The 17,088-nt window shown below is 39.4% G+C and overlaps 1 protein-coding gene across 1 annotated transcript; it reads left to right on the top strand.

Annotated features, from left to right (window-relative positions):
• Positions 1–2,000: 2,000 nt before the first annotated feature.
• Positions 2,001–17,088, top strand: SERPINB2 (serpin family B member 2). Its single transcript, XM_004422622.3, has 8 exons — positions 2,001–2,047; positions 5,792–5,968; positions 9,312–9,431; positions 10,812–10,940; positions 11,447–11,564; positions 14,910–15,052; positions 15,669–15,833; positions 16,135–17,088. The coding sequence occupies exons 2-8, from the start codon at positions 5,801–5,803 to the stop codon at positions 16,537–16,539; spliced, it is 1,248 nt and encodes a 415-aa protein (XP_004422679.1). The 5' UTR covers positions 2,001–2,047; positions 5,792–5,800; the 3' UTR covers positions 16,540–17,088.

The raw sequence follows: 17,088 nt of genomic DNA on the forward strand, positions 1-17,088 counted from the left end.
ATTGCAAGCTCAGCTTTAAGAGGTACAATTCTGGGGCCGGCAGGCCCCGTGGCGTAGCTGTTAAGTGCGTGTGCTCCGCTGCTGGTGGCCCGGGTTCTGATCCCGGGCGTGCACCAACGCATTGCCTGTCAGGCCGTGCTGTGGCAGCGTCCCACATAAAGTGGAGGAAGATCGGCATGGACGTTAGCTCAGCAAGAAGAGGAAGAGTGGCATAGATGTAAGCTCAGGGCTGATCTTCCTCACAAAAAAATAAATAAATAAAAAGTAAAACAATAAAAAGCAAAGAAGTACAATTCTGTGTAGCAGGAGTTCACTGAGTGTTGAAGTCAGACTGGAATTCATGGAAGCTATGAGGTGTGATTGAACCTCACAGATCTGGGTCAATGGGGAGAAGAAAGGATGGCATTCCTATTGAGAAGAATAACTTGAGTGAAAGCAGTGAGGTAGAAGCAGTAAAGCCTGAAAAGTGAGCAAAGCAAAGGGTGGCTAAGGTTATAGGTATATTCTCTATCGGCCAATGTGTGGTTAAAGAACAGCTGAACAGATTGGTCAACAGACATTGCCAGAGGGGCCCTTCCAGGGAACTGAGGCTAAAAAGACAGAGAGACATAGACCAGCAAGCTGCAGCATCTACTATCACTCACGTTGGCCGAGGACCAACGGATGTTAAAACTTGTAAAGGGCTCAATGGCTACCTAGAAGATCTCTTTGGTCTAATGGAGGAATTTAAGAGTTGTTGACGGGGGAATTCCAGCTCTTTTTCTTTATGTGACCTGAGATCTTCCAGCAATTAAAAAATCAAATAATTTGGCTTTTGACTGCCAGACACAGATTCTGAAGATCATGCCTATCCCATGAGAGTTCTGGGTTAAGTCACCCCACTCCTTGTGATCAAAGACTCACATCAGCAAGACGAGGTAAGGATAGGTCTGGATCAGTGGACCACAGCCAAGCCTAGAAACTCCCACAGGGCTCAGATCCACAGTCTTGGTTTCACTGACACCCCAGATTGTCAACCCAGCTCTCCAGGCACAGACACAGAGCCTGCCATACCAGCTGAGAAAAAACACGTGCTTTTACTTCTCTTCATCCCTTTCCCTTTGGGGAATTCCATACACAAAAGTCAAGTGAAGAGAAGCCATCTTTACAATGTGTTGTGAACACTTTTCAATAAGCTCTAACAATATGAATATTTTCAGACTGAAATTAAATTTCATCATGTGCATCTTTTATCTATTTTTGTTCTTCGAATTCCTAAGGTCGTATGTAAAAATCTAGCAATTTTTTCAGTCAAGTTTTAGACATTACAATTTTCAATCAATGCCTATGATTCACTCGGAGTTAAAAATTAACTTTAAGTACATAGTGGATTGTCACTGTTTAATAAAAGATAAGATCTATGTTCTAAACAAGGGCAAATGGAAAGTTCTTTGGGTGTGGCTGTGACAGGAGATTAGGGTGGAACCCAGAATTATTTAGACAATTATAGTTTGAGAAAATGTAATACAGTTTAAAATGGAGAATTTCTATGAAAGAAAAATATTGTTTTTTTTTTTTTCCTTCTCATGCCCAAAGGGTCACTTGGGGGCTGCCTAGACTCAAAAGAGAGAAAGGATTCCACTGTCTTGATGTATTGTAAAGAGCCCAGAGGCCATCCCTGTCGAAAGACAGAAGGGATATTGTAGAATTTGGTACTGTTCTTGAGCACAGTATAGAGGGGGACACTTGAAACAGGGGCTGACAGGCTATAGCTAATTTTAACAGGCCTGTGTGGATATTGCCAAATTCTTAAGTTTCTGAATGACGTCATCCTCGCCCAAAATTTCTGAAATGGTGCTTTAGCAAGCAAGCATTTCTATTCTAGTGATGTCTTTCTGAGTAAAAGGTTGAATCACTCAAAAGATACAGATTAGAAAGAGAGAGGAAAAAATGCTCTGTGGGAGGGGCAGAGCTTTATAAAACCAGTCAGCACCATGTCTGACTCGAACACCTCTCAACTCTCTCGGAGGACCATTTCCTGTCAGACAGCACCTCAGAGAAGAACAAGGTATTTCAGTGATTTCGATGGCCATCTCTATAAAATATGGTTTCATTTTTTCTCTTCTTTCATACTGGTATTATTAACACAATGAAAATTAAAATGTGGGATTTTTTTAAAGGATGAGTAAAAATTTAGTGGTGTTTTCTTGTCTAACTTAAAATATTTTAGTTCAAGATTTGAATTAAATTTATAGTGAGACAATCTTGAATCTCAGAAACCAGCAAATGCCGATGCAACATTAACCAAACCAAAATGTACATTCAAGTTGTGATGTCAATTTTATCCAACAGGTTAGAATATGTATATTCTTTACTAGCAGGTATTTTGACACTGAATTTGATGGAAATAGCTAGATCAATTAAAATATACTAATTTAAACAATTAAAAGTAGTCTATAAATTGTATGTAAATATAACAAAAATAAAAAGATGACTCAGTTTTCATCTAAAATAATCAGAAACAGAAGAAAATTAAGCAGTAATCTGGGTTGGGCCAGTTCAATACCAGAATGTATTTATTGAATTTAGTTTAATAATCAGTCAATTCAGTGAAAGAGAAAAATCAGCCAAACTAGTTGTTAGATTGACTGAAGTAATAAGTAATAGTTCAACAAATAATTTAATACCCCAGAGAGAAACAATTATTCCTTATAAAAGTCGTCAAATAACAAACTGCTTTTAATTATTGGGGGAAAATGTGGTAATTTTGCATGGGAAGCTTCCTTGAAGTTACTGTTTTCTCTTTGTTCTCATTGACTTCTATTGTCAACTTTAAAATATTTGCACTGTGTAGTCACAAAAAAAATTGTTTTAAATGCCACAGCAAACTCAAATCTAACATCCAGTGCCAACAAGACGAGTGACTGGGGTAGTGTGCCTGGTGGCACCTTTTGAGTTTTTCGTCACCTGTGCCAAGTTTCAGTGGCACATTTGTCGACTTGTTTTTCAGGAAGCAACACAAACATCTTGGAGCCCAGCCCCATGTATGCCTTCCATCCATTCTTCCCAATGATAATATTCAACATTAATTAGGAGAATAATATTTGAAAGTTAACGAAGTTGTATAACTTAATCTAGTGTTAAGAAATTCACAACAGCTGTTACCCGTTCTGGGAGATTATGCTATCTGATGTCACTCTGTGACTTCAATATTACATTGACTTATGCAGATTCGCACCCAAATGTAAGGCATGGACTTGTCTGAGAGTCAAGAAATACTGTGTATGCCTTTCTAGATTTCCAAAACTATGAACTTCTCAACCCTCATTTGAAAGGCTTATAGGAGAAGCACTAGACCTGGAATCAGGAGGCTGAGATTCAGTCTAGGCTCTGAAACTAACTAGCTGTGCATTCTACATCTTCATATTTTCATCTGTACAACAGGAATTACTAGGCTGTACTGGGCCGGTAATTATGCAAATTAAACAAAACAATTCAGCAGAAGGAATTTGGTAACTGCAATATAGACATCAATTTTTTTTTATGTTAAATGCACTTAATTGCATCTTATTTTAAAAATAAAATTGACTGTTTTTTAAAAGAAGTAAATGCATCTGGGACAATTTAATTGTGTTCTTATTTACTTTATTTTCTTTTAAAAGTCACTTATAGTTTGTCTTGACACTTAAATTTCGTTAGTGTCAAAGTGACGAACTATGCAGGTTATTACAAAGAATTAGGTACAGGAAAAGCCTACGTTTACTTTTCTGGCTCTGATGTCTTATTTATTTTTTTCAAATGGGAATAGAAAAAATATTTTATTTATGTCATTAATTCTCAGTATGTTTCCAAAATGTTATTGAGATAACTAGCAAAAAAGATCTACTCAATAAGACTAATTAATTACAAAGACAACTTTAAATTGGTAGAAGGAAGAGGAAACAAATTTCTGAGCCACCCGAGTTAACCTACGGTCAGTGAGGAAGCAAGAGAAAAAATATAGTGATGTTTTTTTACTTAATAAGCCTTCTAGGAGCGTTGCACACTTGCTACCTTCCTCTTTTTATTTCCTCTCCAGTATCTCTCAAACTAGGAACTTGCCTGAACTCTTACACATAATAGTGAAGTTAAACATCAGCAGGTGAGGCAGTGTGGGACGTTGGACAGAGTGGGTTTCCGAAGCTGGCCTAGGCTTGAATCCCTGCACCATTACATATGCACTGTATGACCTTATACAAGTTAAACTCTCTGAGCATCAGGATGTAACAATGAAATGAGGACAATAGTGTCTACTTCACACAGATCCTGTGAAGATTAAATGAGAAGAAGAGAGAGTTTCAGGGACAAGTTTTACTTAATTTACTATTTTTTCTTGATAAAACATAATTGAGTGGTATTTCAAATGAGAAATTTTGATACAAATTGCAATCATTTTCTTAAAAAGAAATGCTCGTGAACCAAGTGTTCACCCAAGACATCCATGCATTAGGGAGGGAAGTGACTGCTAGCCCTTGTTGGGAGCTAAGACAACACTGCAGGAAATGCTTCATCCTGGGACTTCCTCTGCCCCTTCCTAGCTGTGGGAAGCCACTGTCACAAGAAAGTTTCCTATGGGATGATAAGTGTCAGCATCGTTTGGTGTATTTATATATTTTGATAATTATAGGGTGTGTTTTAAGCCACTATGAAAGCATGACATACAGTCAGAAAGATGTTAATTAGCCAGTACCAACAGTTACCCACACACCTCGGGTGTGTCCAAGAATTTGGCCCCATGCAGAGTTTTAGGTCATAGAAGGCGTGTCTGCCATTTATCTTCAGATGGTTGATAGGGTGTGTGTGTGTGTTTTTCAAATACCCAGGATGATCCCTGCAGTGCTGCCTGGAATTGACTTCCCTGCTGAGGGGTGGCAGGAGAAGAGGGGGCCGTTCCAGCACTCCCATCACTGAACTCCTCAACACAGGAAGCTCTTTTGTAGCAAGGCTGTGTATGTGTGTGTGTTTGGGGGGGAAATAGGAGGTAGGACTGGGTGAAAATACCAACCCTCAAACTATGAATCTAAGCCACTTCTAGAAGCAAGGAATTTAAAAGATTGACCATATCAACTGGGGCCAACAAGAATATGTGTGCATGTGGCATACGCTTGAATATGTGTGTATTTGCCTTTGTGTGTGGTGTGAATTTGTGGGTATAGCATAGAGATTGAGAGCGTGACCCTGGAGGCCACTCAACTGGCTTCCAACCTAGTCCTACCTCTGATAGTCGAGTGGCACTGGTCACATTTCTGATTCTCTCTGTGCAACAGTTTCTTCCTTTGTAAAACAGGAATAGTAGTGCCCTCCTCATGGGGTTTTGGTAAGGATTAAATGGTTAGTACAGGTAAAACGTTTAGAACAGTATCTATAGTACAGTAAGAATTCAATAAGTGGTATTTATTGTTTTTGCTGTTATTATCATTATTATTATATGGAGTGTTACTACTCACATATAACTGTTCATGATATCTCAGGATCAGCTACACAATTTGCAGGATCCAGTGCAGAAGGAAAATGCAGAGCCCCATGTTTAAAATTATTGAGAATTTCAAGATGGTGACAGCAGAGCATTGCACCAAGCATGGGGCCCTTTATGGCTGCACAGGTCATGTGACCCTGATGCTGTCTCTGCTCTACTTCATGCTGTTCCATGAAGGAAGAACAGAGAGGCAATCCTTGCCCTATGCATAGTACAGCCTGTACTACTCTGTTGATGTCACCCAAAATGTTGAGTCATCTTTTAGAGCTGTTTTCTTCTTCCTCACCTTCCTTCCAGGTTGAAACAATGGGAGACCTTTATGTGGCAAACACAATATTTGCCCTCAATTTCTTCAAGTATCTGGCAAATACAAATGCCACCCAGAATCTCTTCTTCTCTCCATGGAGCATCTCCTCCACCATGGCCATGATCTACCTGGGTGCCAGGGGCAACACTGCAGACCAGATGGCTAAGGTAAGTTTCTGTTAAAGCTCCAAATTAGGACTGAATGACTCCTGAACTGAATTGTAGAATTGCTCTGACTTTATGCTTGAGCTATCTTGACTATAAATATCTTGACTACAAGGTCAGCACTCAACACATGTCTTTACAACACAAGCTCCTCAGATTCAAACTTACAAAACAGCCAAACCACAAAAACCCTCAACCGTAGATAGCAGAAGGCCCATTGGAGTTTGTTATCCTGTGAGGCTGGAAATAGTTAATAGTGACACCACCTTACATTTTAATAGTATAATGTTTATACTTTTCAAAGTATTTTGCATGCTTTGTCTCTTTCTGTTTTAAGACAAGTGTCATTTCATGGATGGGAAAACTGGCAGTGTGAATGAAGTGCCTTTCCCAGGGTCTCCCAAGGTTGCCTCACTCCTAGCTCAAGCTCCTTCCATTGTTCTGCCACTGTGGCATGTTTGTTCCCCATTCATGTAAAGAATTCCTACTAGTGGTTTTAAAAGAGTGTGTTAGGAAGATAAATATGTCTCAGAGCTGTGGTCACCATACTCTTGGAGATGCACAGAGAACAATGTGACATCAGAGGGCCTCTGCCATCTTATCAACCCCATGAGATCATGTCAACAAAATGGGGCCTGGCACAACGGCCGGTCTTCAAACGATGGACAGTGCGTGGAGCAGCGTTGTGAGGTATTTCTGTCAAGGCCACTGGCTTCCTTCCTTGCTGAATGGACGCCAGCTCAGTCAGAGGACCCTTTCACTGAGTCTGGGGCCTTGAAAATACATCGAACTACTTAACTGTGCATTACAATATTCCTGTGGGATGAATTCAGCACATTTAAAACTCACATGATCCGGTTATTGCCTAGGTCCGTGAGCCAGCCGAGGTCATCATATGCTGTAATTAAAATTCTTTCATATTCACATATACACAAGCATTCAAATCGAATGCTTTAAGTACAGGTTCTGGCTTCTCACAAGCGCGTATTGTGATTTCAGTCACGCCAAAATGCCGCCAGCTGCTCTTGGTTTCCCAGGAGAATTGTAGCTGAGTGTGTATAGACATATCCTGCAGGTACACGGTGACCCATTTAAGACAGGCCTTGTTGGAAGTGGCGCACAGAGAGCGTTGGCCAGTCTCCCTGCAGGAGAAGAAAGGGTGGCCGCATCACCTTCTGTGTTGGTGGCCGTTTAAACATCAAGACTTAGAACGAAACTCAGTTGCTCAACTCTCTAATACCAGCAACGTTTTGCAACACTCCTTCCCCTTTATTTTCTTTGCCTTGAAGAAAAGACAGTGAACTGCACTGAACACTTTAGGAAACATCAGGGTCTTAATTTTTTTAATGGAAAGGAATCAGAAGCAATACATTTGGAGGGCAAATGCTACAGGAAGTACTCTAGGCTGTTAAAATCAAAAAACTGATTTTGATGTCAAAGGAAAACTTATTGGTCACTGTGGGCACAGTACAGCTTTTCTCCATCTGAAAAGTGCTCTAGGCATGTGGAACTATGCAAAGACTTTACATAGTTTTCTTGTAACTCTGCTGCATGTACAGATTTTAAAATCCAAAAGCAAATTGTGGTTAATTCCCTACTAAAAAGAAAGAGGAGAAGCTCTTTGGCTTGGAGGAAGAAGCACAGACTTTGGGGACAGACCTGTGTTTGAGTGGTGGCTCTGCCACTTGCTAGGTGTGTAAGTGACGGCATTTAAACTCTCTGAGCCTTAGTTTTGTCCTCTATAAAATGAGTATGAAAATGCATAACCTACAAGATGGTTGGGAAGATTAGAGATAATGTGTCAAGCACCTCATAGCAGAAGTTGTTATAATAGCTCATGCTTGTTAGTGCCTGAGCCAGGCGCCTTTCTAAGAATGGTTTATGAATTCACCCACATACTATAAAATCCTATGAGGTAGGCGCTATGATTCCCATACTCATTTTACAGATGAGGAAGCTAGGGCAAGAAGAGGCCCCACAGTTGGGAATTGGTGTAGCTGGTAAAGGTGGTATGGCTATAGTGGAAAGAAAGGGATAAAGGAAGGGATCAACTCCTGCAGAGCACAGGTCTATGAGATTAGCGCTCCATCAAGGACTGTTTCCCCAGCTCTTTCGTTTAGGGTAAGGCATGGACCTGCCCAGGCTAACCTCCTTTCTGGGCAGTGTGCCTGCCTTGTGATTTTTCTGTGGCCTCTTCAAGGCCCGGGGTCACCTCACACTCCCACTCCTACAGGGACTTTTGCAGTGATTCCGGAAGGCTTTAGTGCTGTCCTGGAGACCCCTGATTGAAGGGTCAATTTCCTTAGAAGGGAGGAAAACCAGGGAAGCTGTTACAGGAAATATTGTTTTCTTATGTGGGCCCAGAGTAGGACTGCTTCTTTTCAGAGAGTAGTAGGTAGGACTTATAACCTATGATCTGAGGAGCAGAGAAAGATCCCACAAACCCTGACACCTCTCCATCCAGCCCAGTAGTTCACCATCTGCTGGACAAGCCTGCCTTTCCTAATGATAGCAGAGCCCACACCATCAATCTGTTTACCAGATAAGCTCCTCCTCATGGTGGGCCCCATGAGGATGTGCCTCAGGACCAATGGGATCCCAAGGATGCTGGAGATGGGAGGGAAACCTGGGTGGCAGGGCCAGCCTAGGGGTAATGAGGCTGGCTGGGCCAGGCTAGCAAGGTTACAGTTGAGAGGGGAGGGGAGAGGGGATCTGAGACAGCTTTTTAGGGGCCAACCTTCACCTGCCAGCTTCACTGTGTTATCTGGATCTGCTACTTACGCTATAAACAGATTTATATTCTCATCTGACCCCTGTCATCTGTCCTCCCATATAGGTATTAGTTTTTCTCTGTGTGTAAATATGGTTTGTGTAAATATTTTAGGTGATTCCTGTTAATATTAGGTGGCCTGTTTTTATGCCTAAACTAACTTTGGCTTGGAGTTTTTGACAGATTCAAGTGTATAATATATAAGAATACCGAATAGAGCAACAGATACAAGGTCCTGAGTTAACTGTATTGCTTTCTTCAAAATCCTGGCATTTTTTTTCAAGGCAATTTATGGGTTGGTTGATAATTTAGGGAAGAGGTTATAAATCATCTCATAACAAATTGTTGTCCAAATGGCCAGTATATGGATTAATATAAAGTACCTCATTTTGTTTCTTCTAAGAGAAATTTTGGTTGGCTGATAGTTATTACATATAAGGAAGGCCTGTGCTTTTTCCCCATATGCAAGGGCAGGGAACTAGATGGAAGACCACTAAGAGATACCTGGAGCCATTGGTTTATAACTTAAGTAATTTAGCAGGAAAATGTACCCTTTCTCTCTAATTCTGATTATAGGTGCTTCAGTTTAACAAAGTTGGAGTCCGTGAAGTCCCCCCAGTGACCCCAGAGAAATTCACCAGCTATGAAATCATGCAGCAGATCCGGAAGGGCACTTATCCTGAGGCTATTTTGCGGGTATCTGACTCATTCATTCATGTTTCTTTTGTATTTTATTTCTGGAATCTTCTTGTCTTAAAAATCACAACGTTAGACAGGGAAGGAACCTAGTACAAATTCCTCCATTCACAGAAAGAAAACTGAGACTCGGAGTCCTTAAGTAAATATCCTATGGTCACACAAGTAAGTAAGGGCTGAGCCAGGGTAGAATCCAGACTTTGTGACTGGTTTCCAGGCCAAGACTGTTTCTAAATTCTATAACATCCTTCGGCCAATAGTGGGTATGTGTGATTTATTCCAAAACCATGGTAGAGACTCCTAGAATACAAATGCATAGATGCAGATTTCCAGAGTGGAGAGGGTAAGAAGTGACAAATAATTGAGGAATGAGGAAGGCCAGGCCTGATGACTTCGTAAGGGGCCACTGACCCTCAGATATCCCTCTCTTACCTTTCTATTGATCTATTTATCTATCATCTCTCTCTCTTACTCTCTCTCTATCATCTATCTATCATCTATTTATCTATCTGTCTATCTATCCATCTATCTATCTATGTATCTCATCATCTATCTATCTCAGGTAGTAACATCTTTTCTCAATACTCCATTTCCTTAAACACCAACTATCCATCTAAATTATAGGAACTGGGTGTCGATGTGCTCTTATTGGTAAACAACCTCTATAATCACATTCCTGAGTTAGGTTATGGGAAGATATCTCCCATAGGTTCCTTCTTGGGAACTCTGATGCTCCATCTGCCCGTTGCCCCAGGAATTATGGGCTAGAGGAGGTGGAGAGGGCCCCTTCTGTATGGAGATTCAGCCAGGTCTAAACGGACACCTGGCAGTCCATCTGCAGGGCTCTCTCCTCTGCTTCACCGAGCCGCCGCTGTGACTAAGCCCTGTGTCTGTCATCATGTTTACAAACCTCAGGCTGGGGATTGGAATTCCCCTCCACTTTTGTAGCTTTCTAAAACCCGGATTTTCCACCGCACACGCTACCCGTTAATTATAAAATGGATACTTTTAGAAGTTATATGAACTTTGTTTAGAACATTTTCAAGGTAATATTTTAATATAAAAAAATTCCTTAGAGACCTTGAAATTTAGGAAACTGTAAAAGAAGCCTGAATTTTTTCTAGGATGTTGGTTAATTCATGGTTAAATCCAATCCATAGGCACAGCAAAATTCGAAACAAGTAAAACATTATCTTATCAGTTTTAATGCACCACATCCATATCAAGAGCATTTCCTCAGAAATTTCTCTAAAGTGCCAGAAAACAGTGTACATTAATACAGCATTCTATTGTTGTATTGAAAAAAAATACCATTGCTTAAGAAATGTCTTGCTTAGTAGTTCTGTGTTATTTAAAGAGAATCCCTCCTTTCTGTTTAAGGCGCAAGTTGGAGATACGATACATTCGTCCTTCTGTTCTCTCATCTCTGCAATCAACACATCCACAGGGGAGTATTTATTGGAAAGTGCCAGTAAGCTGTTCGGAGAGAAGACTGTGAAATTCAAGGAAGTAAGTGAAACCTGTAATTGAAATGATAGGGCCCCAAACCTGCAATGAGGTCACTTCCATAGCTGTTCTCTATGATTCATACAGAGAGAGTCAGAATTCCACACAGGCTCCCTAAGGCTTCTTAAGTTATCCCACTTGCTCCCTCTGTCAGTGCTTCCTCTCCCTGCTGCAAAAGTCCCACTTGCAGAGTAGTAAATCTTTAGAAGCAACACAGCTGATGTCCAGTGCCACTCTCCCCCCAGCCCAACCTCTGCCCTCAGATTCAGTGTCTATAATGCAAAGAATGCAGGAGGGCAAATAGAGTTGGGGAATGAGTGTGGAGTAAAGGGGTCAACAGAGCACTTAGAATCTGCATTTCGTCTTTCAGCCCACCCATAGACAATCTCCATTCCTATCCCTACCTCAGGCCCCCCAGTCTTGATAGAAAGCCTGTAATTCACAATTACACCAAGGCTTGTTTAGTTCATGTAGTCTATGTAATCTTTGCCATTTTTCTTGCTTTAAAGGAATACATGCGACTATCTAAGAAATATTACTCTACAGAACCCCAGTCAGTCGACTTCCTAGAACATGCAGAAGAAGCCAGAGAAAAGATTAATTCCTGGGTCAAGACTCAAACCAAAGGTAAAACTAAGGAAATATTTTCTGTTCTTTCCACTTAGAAAACTCTGATCTATTTTTTAAAACCATCCTTGAACTTAGCCCTTACTCCCTTAGATTTCATTCAACCTTAGTTATTTTGGTTAATGTAATCTTATTCTTATTTAGCTGAGTTGTGTTTTAAATGAAAAAAAATGACCCTCAACTGAGTAATTGATGTGAGACTACCAGCAATGGAAGAGGGAGAGGTCGTAAAATTATTTTAACTCTTTTTCTCTTTCACCATTCAGAGTCAATCTGCTGTCAAGATCCTTTGGTCCCTGCTTCATTTCTCCTTGGTGTCTAAGCTATGTCTACCATCATAACTCCTGTCCTTAATTCTTTCTTAGGCTCTTGTCTCCCTTTGTATTTCTTACAAGGACTCAAACTTAATTTAATCACTTATTCAGTCAACAGCAATTTATCCACAACATATTATATGCCAGACACTGTACGTGGAGAGGAGGATAAAAACGGTAAACAAAATAGAATCCAGACCCTGCCATCAAGAAACTTACGGTCTAGGGAGGCATTCAATCCCATTGGCAATTGCTATGAATGGTGATAAGTGCTTTTATGGGGAAGCATAGGGCACTGCCTGGGAGCATATAGCAAAGGCATCTGACTCCACTGCCCTGATGAGAGGAGGTTTCCGGGAATAAGAAACGTTTAAATTGTGATTAGGAGGATGGGCTGCAGGCAAAGGGCATGGTTTCTGGGGAGAGAGGGTCCAGCAGAGTGCACACATGTGGAACGATCCAGAGGTGAGAGACCTTGGCCTTCTGGGGAAATGAGTGGAGTTGATTTGACTGGAGCATAGAGTGCTGAGGGGAGGAGATGAAGCTAAAGAGGTGAAGTAACACACTTATCATGCTATTCCCCTACTAAAATAACTTCAGGGGCTTCCTACTGTCCTCAACAGAAGATCTTACTCTTTACCTTGACTTTTGCATTCTCAGTAATCTAACAGACTGTACTTGACTGCTGCTGGCTCCTGAGCTCTCGAAAACACAGCATGCTCCTTCCGACCTCCATACTTTCTTTTAATGTATTCCTCAAATTCAGAATTTAAGTGTCAATATTCCTCAAATTCAGAATTTAAGTGTCAATCAGAGTCCTAGTCTTTCTTAGAGGTATCTCTCAGCCATGTCCTCATCTCCTCTCTTTTTGACTCCTCTAGTACTTTGTTAGCTTCATGATTTATATTAATGTTTGCCATATACGGCCTTGAACTGTTATTGAACTGATTTTATTTTGTTTGCTTTGCCATCCCACCTAGACTATAATTATTTGAGGGTGGGGTGAGTATGTCATGCTTCTCCTGTGTCCCCACAAAAATTATCACAGTCTTCTACTGATAGTGAAAATCCTTCATTCTCCCAAATTTCCATGTATAAATACAGGTCTTAAATAAATAATTGTTGAATAGTCACATACAGATGGGTTTCTAAGAGGAAAAAAATAGAGATTATTATGGATGCAGAATTGTTTTGGCATTTCACAGATTTATAAGCTGTTAGGATTGGAAAGGTCTTTGGAGACGATTTATCCAAATTACTACTTTATGGTTGTGGACTCCAAGCCCCTGAGGGGTTAACTGACTCATCCAAGAACCTAATACCAGTTAGTGGTGAAGCTAGGGTTCTCTCTTCTTTTGACCCTTCATCTAACTCCGAATTCTTCATTTGGATGTTGAAAGAGTTTGAGAACAACGCAAAAAATGGATCTTCATTTAACTCCCATGTTTAAAACATTGTTTCAAGCAATAGTTTGGTGTCTTGGTTTCTTAGCTCCAGTAATGGGAAAAAGCACATAAACTAAGTTTTATAGAATTTAAAAAATACTTTTGTTTCTCTGAAAAGAGTTGATCTGCTTTAGCTCTTAATTTTCATTATGAATTTTTAAATTATTGTCCTAAAATACTGACAGACCGCTGACATGAGGGGAGCAGAGAAAGTGAAGATTCCTGGAAGAGAAAGTAAAAACAGAGTGCAAAATTAGAGACACGTGACAGTTTTGCTTTTTTGAGAACAGCATAAATTGTTTTTCTCTTTAAGCATTGTGTTGAATGGCTGTAAATCCATCATTTGTATTACCAAAATGCCAAGACGTCATTTGGGCTGATTGTTTTACCAAATTTTATAATTTGAGAGAATTTTCTGTTTTATTTGTTATGATCAAATACTAGTTTTGTCACGTGCATCACAAAGTTAAAAAAAAAAACATTAGCAGATTTCCATGGTAACCATGAAATTTAATTGCCTGGGGATGTATTGAATAGAGACAGTGAAGGTATGTATTGTAGCTGGTCAGACTACAGTGACCTTTTTATTAGAATACTATATCTGTCTGTGGGATTGGAAGGTGCTGGACTGTGGAGACAGCATCCTGACTAACTAACCAGCATTGCGACCTTGGGAAGATTGCTAACCTCTCTCACCATGGTGCTCTTTTGTGTAAAATGACACTAATGATATTCACCTAATAAAGTAGTGATGAAGTTTAAATAAAATAATGTACTTAGTGGTTGAAATATTGCAGAGCAGGCATTCTCTATAAATGGGCTGCTTGTTAAACCAAGTTTTTTTTTAAAAAATACTATCACACTCAGATGTTATCATTTCTGAGAACCTTCTCTGGCTCACTCATTTACTTCTTTCTCTGTATTGTCATAGCACTTTGCATTATTTAGCTCTATTGCAGAACTTATCACACATTGTTTCACAACTGATTTTGGATGTCTCTTCCAATATTCTCAGCCCCACCAGGACAATTCTTGCCTTCTCACCTCTTGTATCTGCACTACTCCTTGGTAGTGCAGTCTAGGTCTGCACTAGTGTAAGTCTAGGTCTAGCACAACTTCCAAAAAAATGTTTGTGAATGAATCAATGGGTCAGGCCCATAGACTGTCTAGACCAGATCTAGAAGGAGCACTAAGTGACATACTGTGGAAAGGCACTGTTATCTTCCCTAAGAGACTCTCTTTCACTCCCGTCTGAATTAAATAACTTCATACAACTGCAAAACTTTGAGAAAACAATATAAAATGAAGTGAAAATGTCCTTTCCGAGTTTGATAGTCATTCTAAATTTCAAATGCGTTACTTATTCATTTTCTCTTGGATTTTGCAAATCTCCTGAGAAATCTGGCCTGAGATTTACTTACGCTCTAAATAAATCGAGAGAAAAATTTGAGTTTGAAGATCAACATCTCTGCAGAGTTTGACAAATGTGGGTGCTGAGGTTGATGGTGACTCAAAAGAGTCAAGAAATCATAATAACTTCATAGTTCTTGATCATGAAACCTAAACATATGTCATATGTTCCATAGGCAAAATCCCAAACCTGTTACCAGAAGGTTCCGTAGATGGGGACACCAGGATGGTCCTGGTGAATGCTGTCTACTTCAAAGGAAAGTGGAAGACTCCATTTGAGAAGAAATTAAACGAGCTTTATCCTTTCCGTGTGAACTCGGTATGAGATAAGATGAATTTTCCTAACATATATTTCAGGGCCTTAGACAAGAAAGAGAAAGAAAAATTAGAGACCACTCATGATGATCATATGTGACTTGCTAGTTACGTTATCCACATTGGACAATTTATTGACTTTTCAAGCTACTGAATATCATTCAGTAATATTTTGAGAGGCCATATGAGTAGTGGTGAAAGACATGGGCTTTATAATTCACAATCCTGGACACAAATGTAAGCTCTACCACTTATCCTGGACTTTACTTATGTTCCATGCATTCCATTTTTTGATCTGTAAAACTGGGATAATAATAATATCCAACTCAAAGTGTTGTTGTAAAGTTTCAATGAGATTTAGCAGAGTTCTTGGCCCATAGTAGGTACTGAACAAATGTTTTAGTTTTATTATTATTGTCCATCTTATTAATAATGAATGTAATCTTGAAAAAGCTAATAAGATCAGAGCCATTGTAAGGGTGTACAAATAATTTATTTTGTTGACTTTTAAAAACATATTTCTTCAACACTAAAGCAGGACCCATTTTATTTTACGTCTAATTGTAAATCTCTTGACATCTTAGTATCAACTTTCATAGTTTACTTTTTAATTATTTTAGATTCGGCATACACCTGTACAGATGATGTACTTGCGTGAACAGCTGAACATTGGATACATAGGCGACTTAAAGGCTCAGATTCTAGAACTTCCATATGCTGGAGATGTCAGTATGTTCCTGTTGCTTCCAGATGAGATTGCTGATATGTCTACTGGCTTGGAGTTGGTAAGCCATTCCAACTTCAATTGTTTTAGATTTCTGGGGCTAACCTTACCTATCATGATGAATGTGTCTAAACCTTAGGAAATGATGTGCAAAGATCAAAAAATATGTGAGTTGATAGTAAACGTGGCTTGTCTCAAACACACATGCCACCTTCTTGCAAAAATTTTACCAATCTAGTTAATTTTTATATCACCCACAATATAGTAAAGTCACTGATTTTTAACATAGATTTAGAAGTTGTTTTCCTTCTCTTCTCAGCGCTCACTAGTTTTGTTTTGTTTTTTTATTTTCGGATTTGTAGCTGGAAAGTGAAATAACCTATGACAAACTCAACAAGTGGACCAGCAAAGACACAATGGCTGAAGATGATGTGGAGGTGTATGTCCCCCAGTTCAAATTAGAAGAGCGTTATGAACTCAAATCCATTCTGAGAAGCATGGGCATGGATGATGCCTTCAACAAGGGCCAGGCCAATTTCTCAGGAATGTCAGAAAGAAATGACCTGTTTCTGTCTGAAGTGTTCCACCAAGCCACTGTGGATGTTAACCAGGAAGGCACTGAGGCAGCTGCTGGCACTGGGGCCATTATGTCAGGGAGAACTGGCCATGGAGGCCCACAGTTTGTGGCAGATCATCCTTTCCTCTTCTTTATCATGCACAAAATAACCAAGAACATCCTCTTTTTTGGCAGATTTGCCTCACCCTAAAATTGAAAGATTCTGTTTCTGCACGGGATTTTGTACTATGAGCTATAAGCCTCAGAATTGCTATAGTGCCCAAAATTTAGAGACTTTTTATATATATATTTCTGTTTTTCTGAACATCTATTACACCTTAAATATAAATACAGAAATAACTAGACAACTGTCAATCATAACATTAACAACCCTATTCATCATTTGATTTCCTAAAACGGGATTATGTCCCATTTAGTTTTTCCTTACTCTTAGTTTATTTTATAGCAATAACTTTTGCTGTATTATTTATTATTTTGTATAATTTTTTATTATTGTTCACTATTTAATGTAACTGATATCATTACAGAAGCAGATGATCAGTTATTTTTCTTTCTGAGGAAATGCATTTATTTGTTCTTTTAATGAAGGATGAAGTCCTTCCATGTCCTTTTATAATAAAAACCTATACGAAAGTGTTGAACAACAGGCAAATATATACGTGTACTTCTAGCATTATGTATCACATAAATGTGTCTATAACTTATGTAAAATTGCAAAAATATAATAAATAAACATGTT

The sequence above is a fragment of the Ceratotherium simum genome, chromosome 14 (assembly GCF_057802395.1).
Source record: "Ceratotherium simum simum isolate JZ-2026a chromosome 14, ASM5780239v1, whole genome shotgun sequence".
In the NCBI taxonomy this organism is placed as follows: Eukaryota; Metazoa; Chordata; class Mammalia; order Perissodactyla; family Rhinocerotidae; genus Ceratotherium; species Ceratotherium simum.